Source organism: Onthophagus taurus, chromosome 3, assembly GCF_036711975.1.
Source record: "Onthophagus taurus isolate NC chromosome 3, IU_Otau_3.0, whole genome shotgun sequence".
In the NCBI taxonomy this organism is placed as follows: Eukaryota; Metazoa; Arthropoda; class Insecta; order Coleoptera; family Scarabaeidae; genus Onthophagus; species Onthophagus taurus.
The window spans coordinates 26,249,871-26,267,650 of NC_091968.1; the positions used below are offsets into that span (position 1 = coordinate 26,249,871).

The 17,780-nt window shown below is 30.0% G+C and overlaps 2 protein-coding genes across 3 annotated transcripts; one reads left to right on the forward strand and one right to left on the reverse strand.

Moving 5' to 3' along the window:
- The first annotated feature begins 326 nt into the window (after positions 1-326).
- LOC111414462 (beta-galactosidase-1-like protein 2) lies at positions 327-2,384 on the forward strand. Its single transcript, XM_023045817.2, has one exon. It carries the CDS (start codon positions 388-390, stop codon positions 2,305-2,307), a length of 1,920 nt encoding a protein of 639 aa, XP_022901585.2. The 5' UTR covers positions 327-387; the 3' UTR covers positions 2,308-2,384.
- On the reverse strand, positions 2,328-13,602 carry LOC111414461 (peroxidase-like). Of its 2 annotated transcripts, none has more exons than XM_023045816.2 (8): positions 13,447-13,602; positions 8,434-8,531; positions 7,852-8,261; positions 7,052-7,799; positions 6,571-6,898; positions 2,805-3,000; positions 2,649-2,751; positions 2,328-2,594 (listed from the first exon to the last, which is right to left on the reverse strand). In XM_023045816.2, exons 2-8 carry the CDS (start codon positions 8,520-8,522, stop codon positions 2,474-2,476), a joined length of 1,995 nt encoding a protein of 664 aa, XP_022901584.2. In that variant the 5' UTR covers positions 8,523-8,531; positions 13,447-13,602; the 3' UTR covers positions 2,328-2,473. The 2 variants fall into 2 exon arrangements, with proteins under 2 accessions (XP_022901584.2, XP_022901583.2); XM_023045815.2 differs by having other exon boundaries at positions 8,350-8,531.
- Positions 13,603-17,780: the final 4,178 nt, after the last annotated feature.

Genomic DNA, 17,780 nt, shown 5'->3' on the forward strand with positions numbered 1-17,780 from the left:
AGTTAGGTTATGTTTTCGTGTTTTCTTCAATTTCGGGAAAAAATCTCTCCTTAGAGTCCATAACCACTGTAAATAAATGATTTGGGAGTCCAAAAACGTATTTTGATGGGAATTTTGAAAAAATATAACGTTGTTTAAATTATTTAAATTCGAGTTAGAACAATAGTTTGAGTCATTGTATTTAATGAATTCTCTTATAAATAAATTTGTTGTATATTCAAGTTCAATGTTTTATTAATAAGAATTCTTCAAGGACAAAATACCGTTATTGAAAAAGTATTTTTAAACCTATCTTTATCTGACCACTTATTGGTTATCGACGCGTTATAAAACTTAACTCAAAACATCCTTACAATCAGTTGAGTTTAAGTTAACTAGAAATAAACAATGAGTTTACCAACTCTATATCAACACTACACAAGCGGTGGAATAACGGAAGGTTTGAACACAAACCAACCTTATTTCACCCTCAACCAAAAAAATATAACTTTATACAGCGGCGCGTTACATTATTTTCGAGTTCCTCAAGAATATTGGCGCGATCGTCTCCGCAAAATGAAAGCGGCCGGAATAAACACGGTCGAAACTTACGTCCCGTGGAATTTACACGAACCAGAACCGGGTTTGTACGATTTCGGCGCCGGAGGAAGCGATTTCCAAGAATTTTTAGACATCGAAAAATTCTTAAAAATGGCTCAAGAAGAGGATATGTTGGCGATTGTTAGACCTGGACCTTACATTTGTTCCGAATGGGATTTCGGCGGTTTACCATCGTGGTTATTAAAAGAGAAAGGAATCAGAGTGAGGACATCGGATGAGAAATTCATGAATCACGTAACGAGGTTCTTTAATACTTTATTAACACTTTTGGCAGCGTTGCAATTCACTAGAGGGGGCCCGATTATTGCGGTACAAATCGAAAACGAATATGGAAGCGCTAATTCGATCGATTACCCAATTGACATGGATTATATGGAACAATTAAGGGGGTTAATGAAAAATAACGGGATCGTTGAGTTATTTGTAACATCAGATGGGCCATCTTACGGGAATTTGAGTCAAATGGAAGGGGTTTTATACACGGGGAATTTCCAAGATAACCCCGAACACGAATTAGGATTAATTGAAAAATATCAACCGGGAAAACCAATCATGGTTATGGAATTTTGGACCGGTTGGTTCGATCATTGGTTAGCTAACCATCAAACGAGACCCCTCGATAAATTTTTAAGCGTCCTCGAAACGATTTTAGATTACCCCTCATCCGTTAATTTCTACATGTTCCACGGAGGAACCAATTTTGGATTCACAAACGGCGCAAACATCCTCGGTTTAACCGACGGGGGTAACAAACACGACACAACAAGTTACGATTACGACGCCCCACTCTCAGAAAACGGCGATTACACCGAAAAATACTTCGCTTTAAAAGAAGCGATTTCAAAACGATCCAACCCGCAACTTTATTTACCCCCCATGCCCGAATTAACCCCAAGAATCGCGTATAATCCAATAGAAATAACCGGGGAATTAAGAATCTCCGATTTATTAAAATCCGAGTCTTACGTTGAAAGCGAAAATGTAATTTCAATGGAAAATATCGATATTAATAACGGAGGGGGTCAAAGATTCGGTTATGTCGTGTATAAAAAAGAAAATTTAAACATCAAATCCGATTCGATTTTAAAAATTGAGGGGCGAGTTTACGATACGATTTTAGTTTTAATCAATGGGGAATTAAAATCGAAAATTTTAACCTCAGAAAGCGACGTAAACGGATTCGGTTATTGGAGGGTTAAAGACGCTTCGTTGAATTTGGGATTAGAAAGTTACGAAGACGCAACTTTGGAATTAATCGTTGAAAATTCGGGGCGAGTTAACTTCGGTACTCTCAATCAATTTAATCAACAAAAAGGTTTATTCCAAGGGAACGTGTTATTAAACGACGAAATTATTTTAAATTGGAAAATACACTCGTTGGAGTTTAAAAAGAATTGGACGAATTCTTTAACCGGTTGGGAAACCCCCACTTTTAAAAACGGCCCTGCTTTATATCGAGGGGTTTTAAACGTTGAAAATCCCGATAAAGATACCTACATTGATTTGAGAGATTGGAGAAAAGGGGTTGTTATTGTAAATGGTTTTGTATTATCGAGACATTTTCGAGTTGGCCCTCAATTGGCCGCTTATCTTCCAGCCCCGCTTTTAAAATCGGGCGATAATGAGATTATTTTCTTTGAACATTTTGTAGGGAATGATAAAATCAACTTTTTAAGTGATATGGTTTATGGAGGATTCGACGATTAGATTAAAAATAAATTGATAAATACTTTTGAAATGTTTATGTACATTTTTAATCATAAATAATAACTAATTATCGCACCTTTGTGTTATTTTAATAATATCCTTAAAAACCTATTTTATTATTCTACCTACTTAACGTTATTTAATATTTACATAATTAAATTAATCTTTATTTCTTATAATAAAAGTCGTGTGGGTTTTCTAATGTAAATTGAGACCCTGAATTTGAAGAATCCCTCCACAAATTCAAATTAACCGATGGTATTTGTTCGCAAGAAACGACGGGGTTTCTAAAATCATAAAAATATCATATTTATCCTTAATTTGTTTAAATTTTGACTTACGAATCGGAAATTTTAATAAACCCTCTTGGTTGCATGCTTCTCACGTTTGCGTTGTCGCAGAAAAGTCTTGCTAAGCTCGTTTTTCTAATTTCGTTGAGTTGATCTATAACGAAAAAGAATTTGAATCAAATTAATTAATAAGTATTTAATAAATACCTAAATTAAATCCTGTTGGGCCGGAATTTTCGAACCAAAATCGATCCCCAGCTCGCGTTCTGTAGAATTGTTCGGTTAAAATACATAAAAATGTTGGTCCTGATAAGGTGCCGGGTACCAAAATTTCTAAAGATCCACCGACTGTTAAATCGATATCGTCGACTGATTCATAAAGATTGGCCAATCTATTTACGTTCTAAAACAAGAAAGATTTACGTTAAGACACAATATTATTGAAATAAAAAATTAAATTTAAACATAACCTGTCAAAATAGTAATTTGACATATTATTGTGAAGTTGGTGATTATTTAAAAAAGATAACATCATTAACTCGTTAAATGATATGGTATTTTAGCTCAATTAAACTTATTTCTTCACAAAAAATTTAATAATTTAAGCGAAAATGTATTCGTAGGGTTTAAATGTCAAAACTGACTTAATATAGATGATTGCCGCTAGATGGGGTGAGCAAATTTAAAAGAAAATCAATTTTTAAGATAAAAAAATTTTAATTATAAAAGTTTGAAATCTTTACCTGAATGAAGATTCATTTTTCCTTATTATCTTAAAAAAAACGTTAATTAATAAGTTTTTTTCTAAAAAATAAATTAAATCCTCAAAAATTTTAGTGACAAATAAAAGTTAGGTTATGTTTCCATTTCTTCTTTAATTTCGGGGAAAGATCACTTCTTAGAGTCAATAATCACTGTAAATAAATGATTTGGGAGTCCAAAAACGTATTTTGATGGGAATTTTGGTTCAATTAAACTTATTTTTTCGCTAAATTTAATAATTTAAGCAAGAAATGTAATCGTAGGGTTGAAATGTCAAAACTGACTTAATATAGATGGTTGCCGCTAGATGGAGCGCGCAATTATTTAGAGAGAAATTTTTAAGATAAAAAAAATAATAATAAAAATTTGAAATCTTTACCTGAATGAAGATTAATGTTTCCTTATTATCTTAAAAAAATCATTTAACAAGTTTCTTTTTCTAGAAAATAAATTAAATCCTCAAAAATTTTAAAGGGACAAATAAAAGGTTATGTTTTCATTTCTTCTTTAATTTCGGGTAAAGATCACTTCTTAGAGTCAATAATCACTATAAATAAATGGTTTGGGAGACCAAAAACGAATTTTGATAGGAATTTTGGCTCAATTAAACTTATTTTTTCGTAAAATTTAATAATTTTAGCAAGAAAAGTAATCGAAGGATTTAAATGTCAAATCTGACTTAATATAGATGGTTGCCGCTAGATGGAGCGCGCAATTATTTAGAAAAGAAGAAATTTTTAAGATAAAAAAATAATAATCATAAAAATTTGAAATCTTTACCTGAATGAAGATTAATGTTTCCTTATTATCTTAAAAAAATCATTTAACAAGTTTATTTTTCTAGAAAATAAATTAAATCCTCAAAAATTTTAAAGTGACAAATAAAAGGTTATGTTTCCATTTCTTCTTTAATTTCGGGGAAAGATCACTTCTTAGAGTCAATAATCACTATAAATAAATGGTTTGGGAAACCAAAAACGAATTTTGGCTCAATTAAACTTATTTTTTCGCAAAATTTAATAATTTTAGCTAGAAATGTAATCGAAGGATTTAAATGTCAAAACTGACTTAATACAGATGGTTACCGCTAGATGGAGCGCGTAATTATTTAGAATAGAAGACATTTTTAAGATAAAAACAATAATAATCATAAAAATTTGAAATCTTTACCTGAATGAAGATTAATGTTACCTTATTATCTTAAAAAAATCATTTAACAAGTTTTTCTTGTAGAAAATAAATTAAATCCCCAAAAATTTTAAAGTGACAGATAAAAGTTAGGTTATGTTTTCTTCAATTTCGGGAAAAAATCACTTCTTAGAGTTCATAATCACTGTAAATAAATGATTAGGGAGTCCAAAAACGTATTCTGATGGGAATTTAGGCTCAACTAAACTTATTTTTTCACAAAATTTAATCATTTTAGAAGAAATGTAATCGTAGGGTTTAAATGTCAAAACTGACTTATATGGATGGTTGTCGCTAGATGGGGTGAGCAACTATTTACAAAAAAACTTCCTAGATTATCGAAGTATAGCCGTTTGCCGCCATTTTGGCTCAAAAGTGAAGCGGGAAATTTAAAACTATGTTGATAAAATTACGCCAAATTTCCTTTATTTTTTTTTCGCGTGGTACTATGAAGAGTCGAAAGCCCTTCTTACTGATCAGTAAATTCCTTAAAAGCTGCGAGTGCAAAAGTTAAAATTAATTACATGTTGCGAACACTACCAGATTCATTGAGTTATATTGGACATTTGGTTGATGTTTTAAAAGAAGAGGATCAGGCCGTAGAGCATTTAAAAAGTAAAATAAGCTTGTTCAAATTAAAAGTTAAATGCTTTTTTTATAAAGAAAAGTCAGTAAAGGAGTTGCAAAGTTGATATTGCATGAGGATATTTTTTGGGTAAAAGTTTCAAAGTTTTATCAACTGGAAGGAGATAAACCAAGGTTAAGCCAAGTAGTTGAATGCTTTTATGAAAGGGAAGTAAAAAAACTTTTTAATTAAGAGAAGGCAAATAAATCCAATCCATCGTGCTGCAAATATTTCTAGATCCAAATTTTAATGGAATTCATCTTAATAGAGAAGAACAAATACAAAGAACAGACTTTATAGACAATATGGCTACTGTAACAAGCCCAGATGGGTCTGTAGCGATAATGGCAGAATTAGCTCTTTATCGATCCAAAGAAGGGTTATTTGGAAAATTATGTTTTAAAATTCGTGGAAAAACTACATCCCGTTGTATGATAATACGCTTGCGTCGAGTAAATAAGATAAATAAAATAAGTTTTATTGCTCATAATTTAAAATGATTAGATTCTGCCACCAATGTGGAGGTTTATGAACGTAATGAAGACCTTCCTGATATTAAAATAATTAAATGCAGTGATTTGGAAACTTTTCCAGAACCGTCTGAAAATTCATTAGATAAAATATATTCTAAACATCATAAATAAGTCCATAAATATGAACCATACCACGTTACAGCCATCGAATTTTCCAAGCTGTATTTGTATTTAAATGCTTGTTCTCAAAAAATTCGCAAAATCGAGAATATTCTTCTATTTTTCTTTTTCTCGAGAATTTTCCATCTCTAGTTAAGATACAATATTATTGAAATAAAGAATAAAATCTAAACATAACCTATCAAAATAGTAAATTGTTAAATTATTGTGAAGTTGGTGATAATTGGTGACAGTTCATTTATGTCACATTGACGTTTAAACTTTCGTTGTTTAAAAAGATAAAATTTAATTTTTTTTTTAAATGAAAACACTAAAAATTTTACCTTTACAGGTATTATAGTAAAAAAGTATTTTAATCAGTGGCGGCTTTAGGGTAAATAACCTATCAAAATAGTAAATTCAAATTGACAAATGATTGTGAAGTTGGTGACAGTTTATTTATGTCACATTGACGTTTAAACTTTCGTTGTTTAAAAAGATAAAATTTAAATTTTTTTTAAATGAAAACACTACAAATATGCTATATACTCTATTGCTAATTAGCACTACCTAGCTTGTCACTAGAACTAACACTAGACTAAGAACTAGAAACCCAAATATTTATTGTTCTAGATCTAATATTAGTTCTACTTCTAGTACAATAACCTGATGCTGAATAACAAGTAAAATTACGTTTACTTCTTTTGATATCGATAATTTTTATAGGGACAATTACTTTTATAAATAAATTTGTATAATAACTTACATCTTTAGTCATAACATCAAGTAAATCATCAAAACTAGAAGCTTTTCCCAATCCACAAAACTGTCTAACATCATTATAAGAAGCCAAACCATGATCACGATTTCTTTGTATACAAATAGCCTTCAAATCTTGACCGAAAAATTGTCCCATTCTAAATAAAAATTGTGTTATTTCGCTATCGTGGAATCGATCGGATTTTAATTCGGGTTGCGAAGCCATTCCGCGAGTTAAATCGTCGAAATTTGTGCCTTGTTCGAGAACAGCTGGGCGATTAAACCAGTCACTCATACGAATGTTACCCATGTTATTTCTATATTCTCCGACGAGACTAAAAAAATAATTAAAATGAATTAATACACGGTGTTAATTAATTATCGTACCCAAAGTATGCAACCAAATGCGCAAATCGTGTATTGCAATACCGATACTGTGATATGGGTTGCATACGCTGTATATTTAAGAAATAAAAATAAATAATTACTCTAAATGTCCGGCGATTAACGAATGGAAAAATCTAAAAGCAGCGGTGGCGTGTTCGTTAATAACGGTTGGATCAACGTTTTCGTCGTAATCGTTAACGAAATCTTTGGTGTCCCAAATGATTCTATTTTTTAACGAATTTCCAACGCCAATAAAAATCGGTAACCATTCGTAATAAGAAATAAATTGATGCTGGGCTATATTAATTTTTCTCGCTTCTTGATACAAAGTTTCGTCATCCCAGTGTGGATTAATTTTAGATAACGAATCGGCTAAACGATTATGTTCCCTAAACAATATAATTTGAAGAATGGTTAATTGAGGATTTTGATTAACTCGGACATCCCCGGCTGCGTAACACGCTTCTTGAGGGTTTAGACGTAAATCGCAAACACCGGATGCGTTGTTATTTCTTGGTAACCATTCTTGGCCGTTCCGGAATTCCCCGGTTAATCTACCACCTTGGAACAATCGGACTTGCGCGCTAACTTGGTCTGTATTTCCATAAACGACGGATAAATCTAAGAAATGATTTACGGCGGAGATTTGTTCCGCTGGTTGGCTACCTCCAACGCAATTTCTATCACGATCTGTTATCGTTCTAACAAAACTCATACAATTTTGAGGTTGTAGCGTATTTTGATTAATTGGGTCATCTCTTGCTATCGTTAATGGGAAACAATGTTCTGGGGAGTTTGCTAACTCTAATAATTGCCCCGTTGGTGAACAACACTTTGTATCATGTGGTTCTAAAAGGAAATTATTAAATTAAACCATGACGAATTAAAAATAAATATTTACGCGCTTGTGTGCTTCCAGCAATCATACTCATATCGTGAGTAATAATTTGTCCATATTGCATAGCTGCAACTGTAAATTTAGGATCTTCAACTGGAACATCCGGGTATAAAATTAAACTTAAAGATCTTGCGGGGGGTAGTTCATTTCCAGATCGAGCTCTCGTTGGGGTACTAATTCCATCTCCATAATTCGGAGGAACCAATCTGTTAAATCTCGTTTGTGGGATTCCCAACCCAGGGTTTCTTAAGTTATTACAAGAACCATCCAAAGTGCGATATCTAGATGGTTGGCAAGAAGCCGGAGCGGTTCCGCACCCCAAAGTGGCGGGATCTGGAGTCGTTGTTTGAAATTGGGGTTGAAATTGTTGTTGAAATTGCGGAAAATTAGGTTGAAATTGAGGTTGTGCTTGGCTAAAATAAAATAAATAAGATTTATTAGAAACGAAATAAAACCACAAAGTTATTTGTTGATGTTAAATGAGTTTTTTATGATTTTTACCCAAATCCCGTAGAATAAATCGGATTATTGGGTTGATTGAATGCGTGTGGACGTTGATAAACGGAATTTAAATTAATGTCATACGGATTTCCGAAGTTGCTGAACATGTCTTCGTATAAGGCCGACGTTGAGATTATCAGAAACTGTATTAATACAGCTTGATATTCTCGCATTTTGAAATCCTAAAAAAAAAATTATTAAATTAATAAAATTATTACTTTAACCTGATAGTTGGATTATATGTCAGAATATACGCATTTTCTTGGTAAGTTACGATGTTTTCTTTCATTTTTAAGACGTGGTAATCAGAATAATTAAATTTAAATTCTTATATTAAATATTTAAAACGTCACTTTTGACGTTTTAATCGTCCATTTTAATTAATTTGACATTTCAATGTGACCAACCTTAAATAAATAAAATTTTGAAATCTACAAACGTCATTTTTGACATTTCACAACAAACTATTTTTTAGCAATTAATTTTTATTTTTAAACGTATCAATAAACTAAAATTGGTAAATACATTATTTAAAAGAAAACTATTTAGGTGAATTTGAAAATTCTCGTTGCAAAATTCGTTCTAGATTCGTTTCTTTTTTGAGACTTGACCAAGGTTCTTACTTCTCCTACCAAAAGAACGATAATTGCTAGTCTTGAAATGGGTTGGGTTTTCATTGCCCGTGCTTTAAAATAAAAGACGGCAATTTGCCAACTGACGTGAATGACGATGGCGTTTAGGAAAAGCTGGCACAATTAAAATAGCAGGTGTCATTTCGTGTCATCTTGTCTTGTAGTTGTTGAACGAAATAAAAAAATGTGGGTTTTCTCTTACAGAGAAAGTCCCTTATCTTAACATTTACTAGGTATTTAAATTTAATTTTCGTTGTTTTGAAAAAAAACCTCTTAAAGAGAAACGTATTTGATCATACGCAAAAGAAAAAGTTGTATAATTTATAGGGTTTATGGATCGGCATTGTATGCAAATTCTTTCTTCATCATACGATGCCGAGAATGAAACCGAGAATGAAATCGAGATTGAAAGCGGGAACGAAACCGCCAACTAAACCGAGAACGAAACCAAGAAAGAAACCGAAAGGTGTGGAAGTATGTTCTTCCCACAAACACGTAACAAGAAATTGGCGCCTAACAATAACAAAATTGAACCATTCAACCTCTTTTCATTTCCTGTTTGATTAATTCAAACTACATATTAATATTTTTTTTTTATCTTAACCTCTTGAACCTCGCTATTTCTCTTTGATGTTATTTTCTAAAACGTGATCTCATATATTCAAATTGAATTGATTACATAGGTGCAAATTCCCACAAGAAAGTTGCCTCCTTTTTTCACCTTTAGAAACTACACTTTCCCATTAATATAGAAATAATTTATAACAAGTTTCATTCATTGTTTTTCTAATACGGCCCTGTTTTAATTTACAAGCGACAGTATTGAACGTCTTTGAAAGGTAACAAACGTGTGTTGTACGAGATTGATCGAGATTCCTGAATCTATCACGATTCCAAATGGGCATAAAAAAATGAAAACACGAGAGAACGTGGTACGCGACTTTAACCGCATTTACGAAGAATAAATACTCTATAAATTATGTTTAAACGTTTGATGCAATTTCACTTCTAATTAGTTTATTTTATCGGTTTCAAAACAGCTTTAACCATGAGATATGGGCGGGTTTTTTCTGGCATTATATTGAGCTAAAATTAGAATAACACTAACACTATAATTTGTACATAAAGTTAGCACTAAATATCAACTGAAAGTAGAGCTAACATAAAGTATGAAATCTATAAAAGTTTGAAATCTTTACCTGAATGAAGATTCATTTTTCCTTATTATCTTAAAAAAATCGTTTACTAATAAGTTTTTTTTCTAAAAAATAAATTAAATCCTCAAAAATTTTAAAGTGACAGATAAAAGTTAGGTTATGTTTTCGTTTCTTCTTCAATTTCTGGGAAAATTGCTTCTTAGAGACCATAATCACTATAAATAAATAGTTTGGGAGCCCAAAAACGTATTTTGATGGGAATTGTGGCTGAATTAAACTTATTTTTTCACAAAATTTAGTAATTTTAGCTTAAAATGCAATCGTAGGGTTTAAATGTCAAAACTAACTTAACATGGATGATTGCCACTAGATGGGGTGAGCAAATATTTAAAAGAAAAGCAATTTTTTAAGGTAAAAAAATATTAATTATAAAACTTTGAAATCTTTACCTGAATGAAGATTCATTTTTCCTTATTATCTTAAAAAAATCGTTTATTAATAAGTTTTTTTTCTAAAAAATAAATTAAATCCTCAAAAATTTTAAAGTGACAGATAAAAGTTAGGTTATGTTTTCGTTTCTTCTTCAATTTCTGGGAAAATTGCTTCTTAGAGACCATAATCACTATAAATAAATAGTTTGGGAGCCCAAAAACGTATTTTGATGGGAATTGTGGCTCAATTAAACTTATTTTTTCACAAAATTTAGTAATTTTAGCTTAAAATGCAATCGTAGGGTTTAAATGTCAAAACTAACTTAACATGGATGATTGCCACTAGATGGGGTGAGCAAATATTTAAAAGAAAAGCAATTTTTTAAGGTAAAAAAATATTAATTATAAAAGTTTGAAATCTTTACCTGAATGAAGATTCATTTTTCCGTATTATCTTAAGAAAATCGATTACTAATAAGTTTTTTTCTAAAAAATAAATTGAATCCTCAAAATTTTTAAAGTGACAGATAAAAATTAGGTTATGTTTTCGTTTTTTCTTCAATTTCGGGGAAAGATCATTTCTTAGAGTCCATAATCACTATAAATAAATAGTTTGGGAGCCCAAAAACGTATTTTGATGAGAATTGTGACTCAATTAAACTTATTTTTTCGCAAAATTTAATAATTTTAGCTATAAATGTAACCGTAGGGTTTAAATGTCAAAACTGACTTAACATGGATGATTGTCACTAGATGGGGTGAGCAAATATTTAGAAGAAAAGCAATCTTTTAAGATAAAAAAATGCTAATTATAAAAGTTTGAAATCTTTACCTGAATGAAGATTCATTTTTCCTTATTATCTTAAAAAAATCGTTTATTAATAAGTTTTTTTCCAAAAAAAAATTAAATCCTCAAAAATTTGAAAGTGACAGATAAAAGTTAGGTTATGTTTTCGTTTTTTCTTCAATTTCGGGGAAAGATCATTTCTTAGAGTCCATAATCACTATAAATAAATAATTTGGGAGCCCAAAAACGTATTTTTATGGGAATTGTGGCTCGATTAAACTTATTTTTTCGCAAAATTTAATAATTTTAGCTATAAATGTAACCGTAGGGTTTAAATTTCAAAACTGACTTAACATGGATGATTGTCACTAGATGGGGTGAGCAAATATTTAGAAAAAAAGCAATTTTTTAAGATAAAAAAATATTAATTATTAAAGTATGAAATCTTTACCTGATTGAAGATTTATTTATCCTTATTATCTTAAAAAAATCGTTTATTAATAAGCTTTTTTCTAAAAAATAATTTAAATCCTCAAAAATTTGAAAGTGACAGATAAAAGTTAGGTTATGTTTTCGTTTTTTCTTCAATTTCGGGGAAAGATCACTTCTTAGAGTTCATAATCACTATAAAAAAATAGTTTGGGAGCCCAAAAACGTATTTTTATGGGGATTGTGGTTCAAATAACTTATTTTTCGTAAAATTTAAAGATTGTTGTATAATTGTCATTAAACTAGAACTAAAACTAACACTAGATCTAGAACTAGGATCATTCGGGTTTAGCCGTCTTGAGAGACGTGCGGCTAAATCCGAATGTTCCTAGTTCTCGGTCTAGTGTTAGTTCTAATTTTGCACTAGAACTAACACTAGACCTAAAACTAGAATCATTTGGGTTTAGCCGTCTTGAGAGACGTGCGGCTAAACCCGAATGATTCTAGTTGTAGGTCTAGTGTTAGTTCTAGCTTTACACTAACAGAATCACTAGAACGAATACATGATCTAGAACTAGAATCGTTGGGGTTTAGCCGCACGTCTCTCAAGACGGCTAAACTCGAATGATTCTAGCTCTCGGTCTAGTTTCAGTACTAGTTTTGTACTAGAACTAACACAAGACCTAGAACTAGAATCATTCGGGTTTAGCCGCACGTCTCTCAAGACGGCTAAATCCGAATGATTCTAGTTCTAGGTCTTGTGTTAGTTCTAGTGATAGTGCCAGTGTAAAACTAGACCTAGAACTAGAAACATTCGGGTTTAGCCGTCTTAAGAGACGTGCGGTTAAACCCGAATGTGTCTAGTTCTAGTTTTAGTATATACACAAACGCCATCTGTAAAAATCTATTAACACTAAAAATATTTAAATGTGATACATATTGTAATTAAATAGCTTGTAACGCATCAATTTTTCGTATCAAATCAGTTCAAGATCAATGCAAAAAAAAGAGAAATAAAGATTTCAATCGTTGTTTGTTGTGGTTTCAAAATGAAACGAGTTTCTTTAAATGGTAAAAATGCGGTACGAGATTCCTTCGTGTTTAAATTAATCCATAAAAAAAGTGTTTCAGTTAGAAGTCAAGGTGAAGTCAAGATTCTATTTCTACAGTTCTTCTTCTATTTGTATTTTGTATCTTAATTGTGTACTTATTACTAAGTAAATTCTAGACTATTACTAAATAAATAATGTGAGATAATCCGGCGATTACTCATCGAAAGTAGCAGTTATTGACGGATAATTTATTGCATTAAAGCAATAATTGAGCAATTTAATACGTTTTGCTGATTCAATTTGCAATTTACATCTGTAATAGGAGCACTCAGACACACCTTCTCTGTTTATAATGGCGTGAAAAATACTATTATTCTGTTAACATTGTTATTTCTTAACTAAGAAAAAAAAATAAATTAAAAAAGAAATTTAAGTTCGCGTTAAAGTGTTATTCCGGTTCTTTTATTGTCAATTTAGTCTTTTTTGGCAACAAGGACACTTTTTGCGGAGGTTATTGCGTAGGTTGTTTTAGTCACGGTTTTTTCCCCAATTTCGATTTCAATTTAAAGATTTATCATAAATGTGTTAAATTTTTTGGGTTATTTTTACCTTTCCAACGAAATTTATAGACACAAAGCACAAAAAATGAAGAACGTATCCTGCAAAGCCGTTGTTGTGTAAACAAATACCACAAGCACTACTGTATCCCTGATATACATTTGACCGCCCTCTTATAGATTTCGCGGAGCGAGAGAAAGTATTATTTTAACCAAGTACGACCACAACACTGGTTATTGTCAGTTATATTGGTCGTTTTGTGTCAAAATTTTAATAAAACCATGTTTTTACTTTTTTTAATTGAGCAAAAAATTCATTAAATAAAAATTGTTCTCTTTGTTTATTCAGTCGATTCATAAAATGAGCTAACTCAATTATTTTCATCTGCTTGGCAGAAAGGTGAAATGATGTTCAACTAACCGTGGCAAATCCATTGATCATCGCGCGTTTCATTGTTAAATGGCAATTATCTTCGGTATAAATAAAGTGTTTAAGTTTAAGTGATCGATTTTCAGTGTAAGTATTTGAAATTCCTATTTCAAAATGTTGCAAGAAACATTTCCTGATATAAAAGCAACAAAGTAACAAATTTTATATCTTTTTATTGCATTATTAAAGCGAGTCATAAAATAAACGCTTTTTTTTTTTGGCAAAAATGTTCACGCGAACCATAACGCTTATTTATGCTTCTTGTTAGATCAGAAGGAATGCCTTTTACTTGAGAATATAAAAATTGTGAGTTGGGTAATATCTACGCTCAAAATGGGTCTTTAAAGATTAAAACATTATGTAATGATCTTAAAAACTGAAACAATAACTTAATCTTTTTTTTAATGAGGAGAACTAAATCTAAGTTTAAAACTATTCTTAGATATTTCCTTCAAGAAATTAATTTTATAGCGAATTTTGAAAATCATCGATGAAAATTGCAACATCGAAAATTTTATCAAAGCTTCAAATATTGTTTTCTCAAAAACTAAGAGCTATTTTTAAAAACGGGTTGGTTCATTGGAAAGAGGACACTTTTATTAATACTTTGGGAAATTTTCATACTCATATTCCAAGAAATGCATTTTATACGAATTTTTAAAACTTAATCGGCGAAAATTGCAAAATTCGAAAAAATTGTCGATTATTTCAAAATTTATTTTTCAAGAACTAAAAATGATTTTTCAAAACGGCTTTTTGCATTAAAAAGAGGATACTTTAATTAATAATTGGTGATATTTCCACACCGATCCTTCAAAAAATTAATTTTATAGCGAATTTTCAAAGTTATCGACGAAAATTGCATCATCGAAAATTTTATCAAAGCTTCAAATATTGTTTTCTCAAAAACTAAAAATTATTTTACAAAACGGGTTGGTTCATTGGAAAGAGGACACTTTTATTAACACTTTGGGAAATTTTCATATTCATATTCCAAGAAATGGATTTTATACGAATTTTTAAAACTTAATCGGCGAAAATTGCAAAATTCGAAAAAATTGTCGATTATTTCAAAATTTATTTCTCAAGAACTAAAAGTGATTTTTCAAAACGGTTTTTTGCATTAAAAAGAGGATACTTTAATTAATAATTGGTGATATTTCCACACGGATCCTTCAAAAAATTAATTTTATAGCGAATTTTGAAAGTTATCGATGAAAATTGCAACATCGAAAATTTTATCAAAGCTTCAAATATTGTTTTCTCAAAAACTAAAAATTATTTTACAAAACGGGTTGGTTCATTGGAAAGAGAACACTTTTATTAACACTTTGGGAAATTTTCATACTCATATTCCAAGAAATGCATTTTATACGAATTTTTAAAACTTAATCGGCGAAAATTGCAAAATTCGAAAAAATTGTCGATTATTTCAAAATTTATTTCTCAAGAACTAAAAGTGATTTTTCAAAACGGGTTGTTGCATTAAAAAGAGGATACTTTAATTAATAATTGGTGATATTTCCACACGGATCCTTCAAAAAATTAATTTTATAGCGCATTTTGAAAGTTATCGATGAAAATTGCAACATCGAAAATTTTACAAAATTTCAAATATTGTTTTCTCAAAAACTAAGAGCTATTTTTAAAAACGGGTTGGTTCATTGGAAAGAGGACACTTTTATTAATACTTTGGGAAATTTTCATACTCATATTCCAAGAAGTGAATTTTATAGGAATTTTTAAAACTTAATCGGCGAAAATTGCAAAATGTGAAAAAATTGTCGATGATTTCAAAAATTTATTTCTTAAGAACTAAAAATGATTTTTCAAAACGGTTTGTTGCATTAAAAAGAGGATACTTTAATTAATAATTGGTGATATTTCCACAAGGATCCTTCAAGAAATGAATTTTATGGCAAAATTTGAAGATTATCGATGAAAATTGCAACATCGAAAATTTTATCAAAATTTCAAATATCGTTTTCTCAAAAACTAAGAGCTATTTTTCAAAACGGGTTGGTTCTTTGGAAAGAGGACATTTTTATTAACACTTTGGGAAATTTTCATACTCATATTCCAAGAAATGCATTTTATACGAATTTTTAAAACTTAATCGGTGAAAATTGCAAAATTCGAAAAAATTGTCGATTATTTCAAAATTTATTTCTCAAGAACTAAAAATGATTTTTCAAAACCGCTTGATGCATTAAAAAGAGGATACTTTAATTAATAATTGGTGATATTTCCACACGGATCCTTCAAAAAATTAATTTTATAGCGAATTTTGAAAGTTATCGATGAAAATTGCAACATCGAAAATTTTATCAAAATTTCAAATATTGTTTTCTCAAAAACTAAGAGCAATTTTTAAAAACGGGTTGGTTCATTGGAAAGAGGACACTTTTATTAACACTTTGGGAAATTTTCATACTCATATTCCAAGAAATGCATTTTATACGAATTTTTAAAACTTAATCGGCGAAAATTGCAAAATTCGGAAAAATTGTCGATTATTTCAAAATTTATTTCTCAAGAACTAAAAGTGATTTTTCAAAACGGGGTTTTTGCATTAAAAAGAGGGTACTTTAATAAATAATTGGTGATATTTCCACACGGATCCTTCAAAAAATTAATTTTATAGCGAATTTTGAAAGTTATCGATGAAAATTGCAACATCGAAAATTTTATCAAAGCTTCAAATATTGTTTTCTCAAAAACTAAGAGATATTTTTCAAAACGGGTTGGTTCATTGGAAAGAGGACACTTTTATTAACACTTTGGGAAATTTTTATACTCATATTCCAAGAAATGCATTTTATACGAATTTTTAAAACTTAATCGGCGAAAATTGTAAAATTCGAAAAAATTGTCGATTGTTTCAAAATTTATTTCTTAAGAACTAAAAGTGATTTTTCAAAACGGGTTTTTGCATTAAAAAGAGGGCACTTTAATTAATAATTGGTGATATTTCCACACGGATCCTTCAAAAAATTAATTTTATAGCGAATTTTGAAGATTATCGATGAAAATTGCAACATCGAAAATTTTATCAAAATTTCAAATATTGTTTTTTCAAAAACTAAAAGTTATTTTTCAAAACGGGTTGGTTCATTGGAAAGAGGACACTTTTATTAACACTTTGCGAAATTTTCATACTCATATTCCAAGAAATGTATTTTATACGAATTTTTAAAACTTAATCGGCGAAAATTGCAAAATTCGAAAAAATTATCGATTATTTCAAAATTTATTTCTCAAGAACTAAAAGTGATTTTTCAAAACGGCTTAATGCATTAAAAAGAGGATACTTTAATTAATAATTGGTGATATTTCCACAAGGATCCTTCAAGAAATGAATTTTATGGCAAAATTTGAAGATTATCGATGAAAATTGCAACATCGAAAATTTTATCAAAATTTCAAATATTGTTTTCTCAAAAATTAAAAGTTATTTTTCAAAACGTGTTGGTTCATTAGAAAGAGGACACTTTCATTAACACTTTGGGAAATTTTCATACTCATATTCCAAGAAGTGGATTTTATAGGAATTTTTAAAACTTAATCGGCGAAAATTATAAAATTCGAAAAAATTGTCGATTATTTCAAAATTTATTTCTCAAGAACTAAAAATGATTTTTCAAAACGGCTTTTTGCATTAAAAAGAGGATACTTTAATTAATAATTGGTGATATTTCCACAAGGATCCTTCAAGAAATGAATTTTATGGCAAAATTTGAAGATTATCGATGAAAATTGCAACATCGAAAATTTTATCAAAGCTTCAAATATTGTTTTCTCAAAAACTAAGAGCTATTTTTCAAAACGGGTTGGTTCATTGGAAAGAGGACACTTTTATTAACACTTTGAGAAATTTTCATATTCATATTCCAAGAAATGGATTTTATACGAATTTTTAAAACTTAATCGGCGAAAATTGCAAAGTTCCAAAAAAA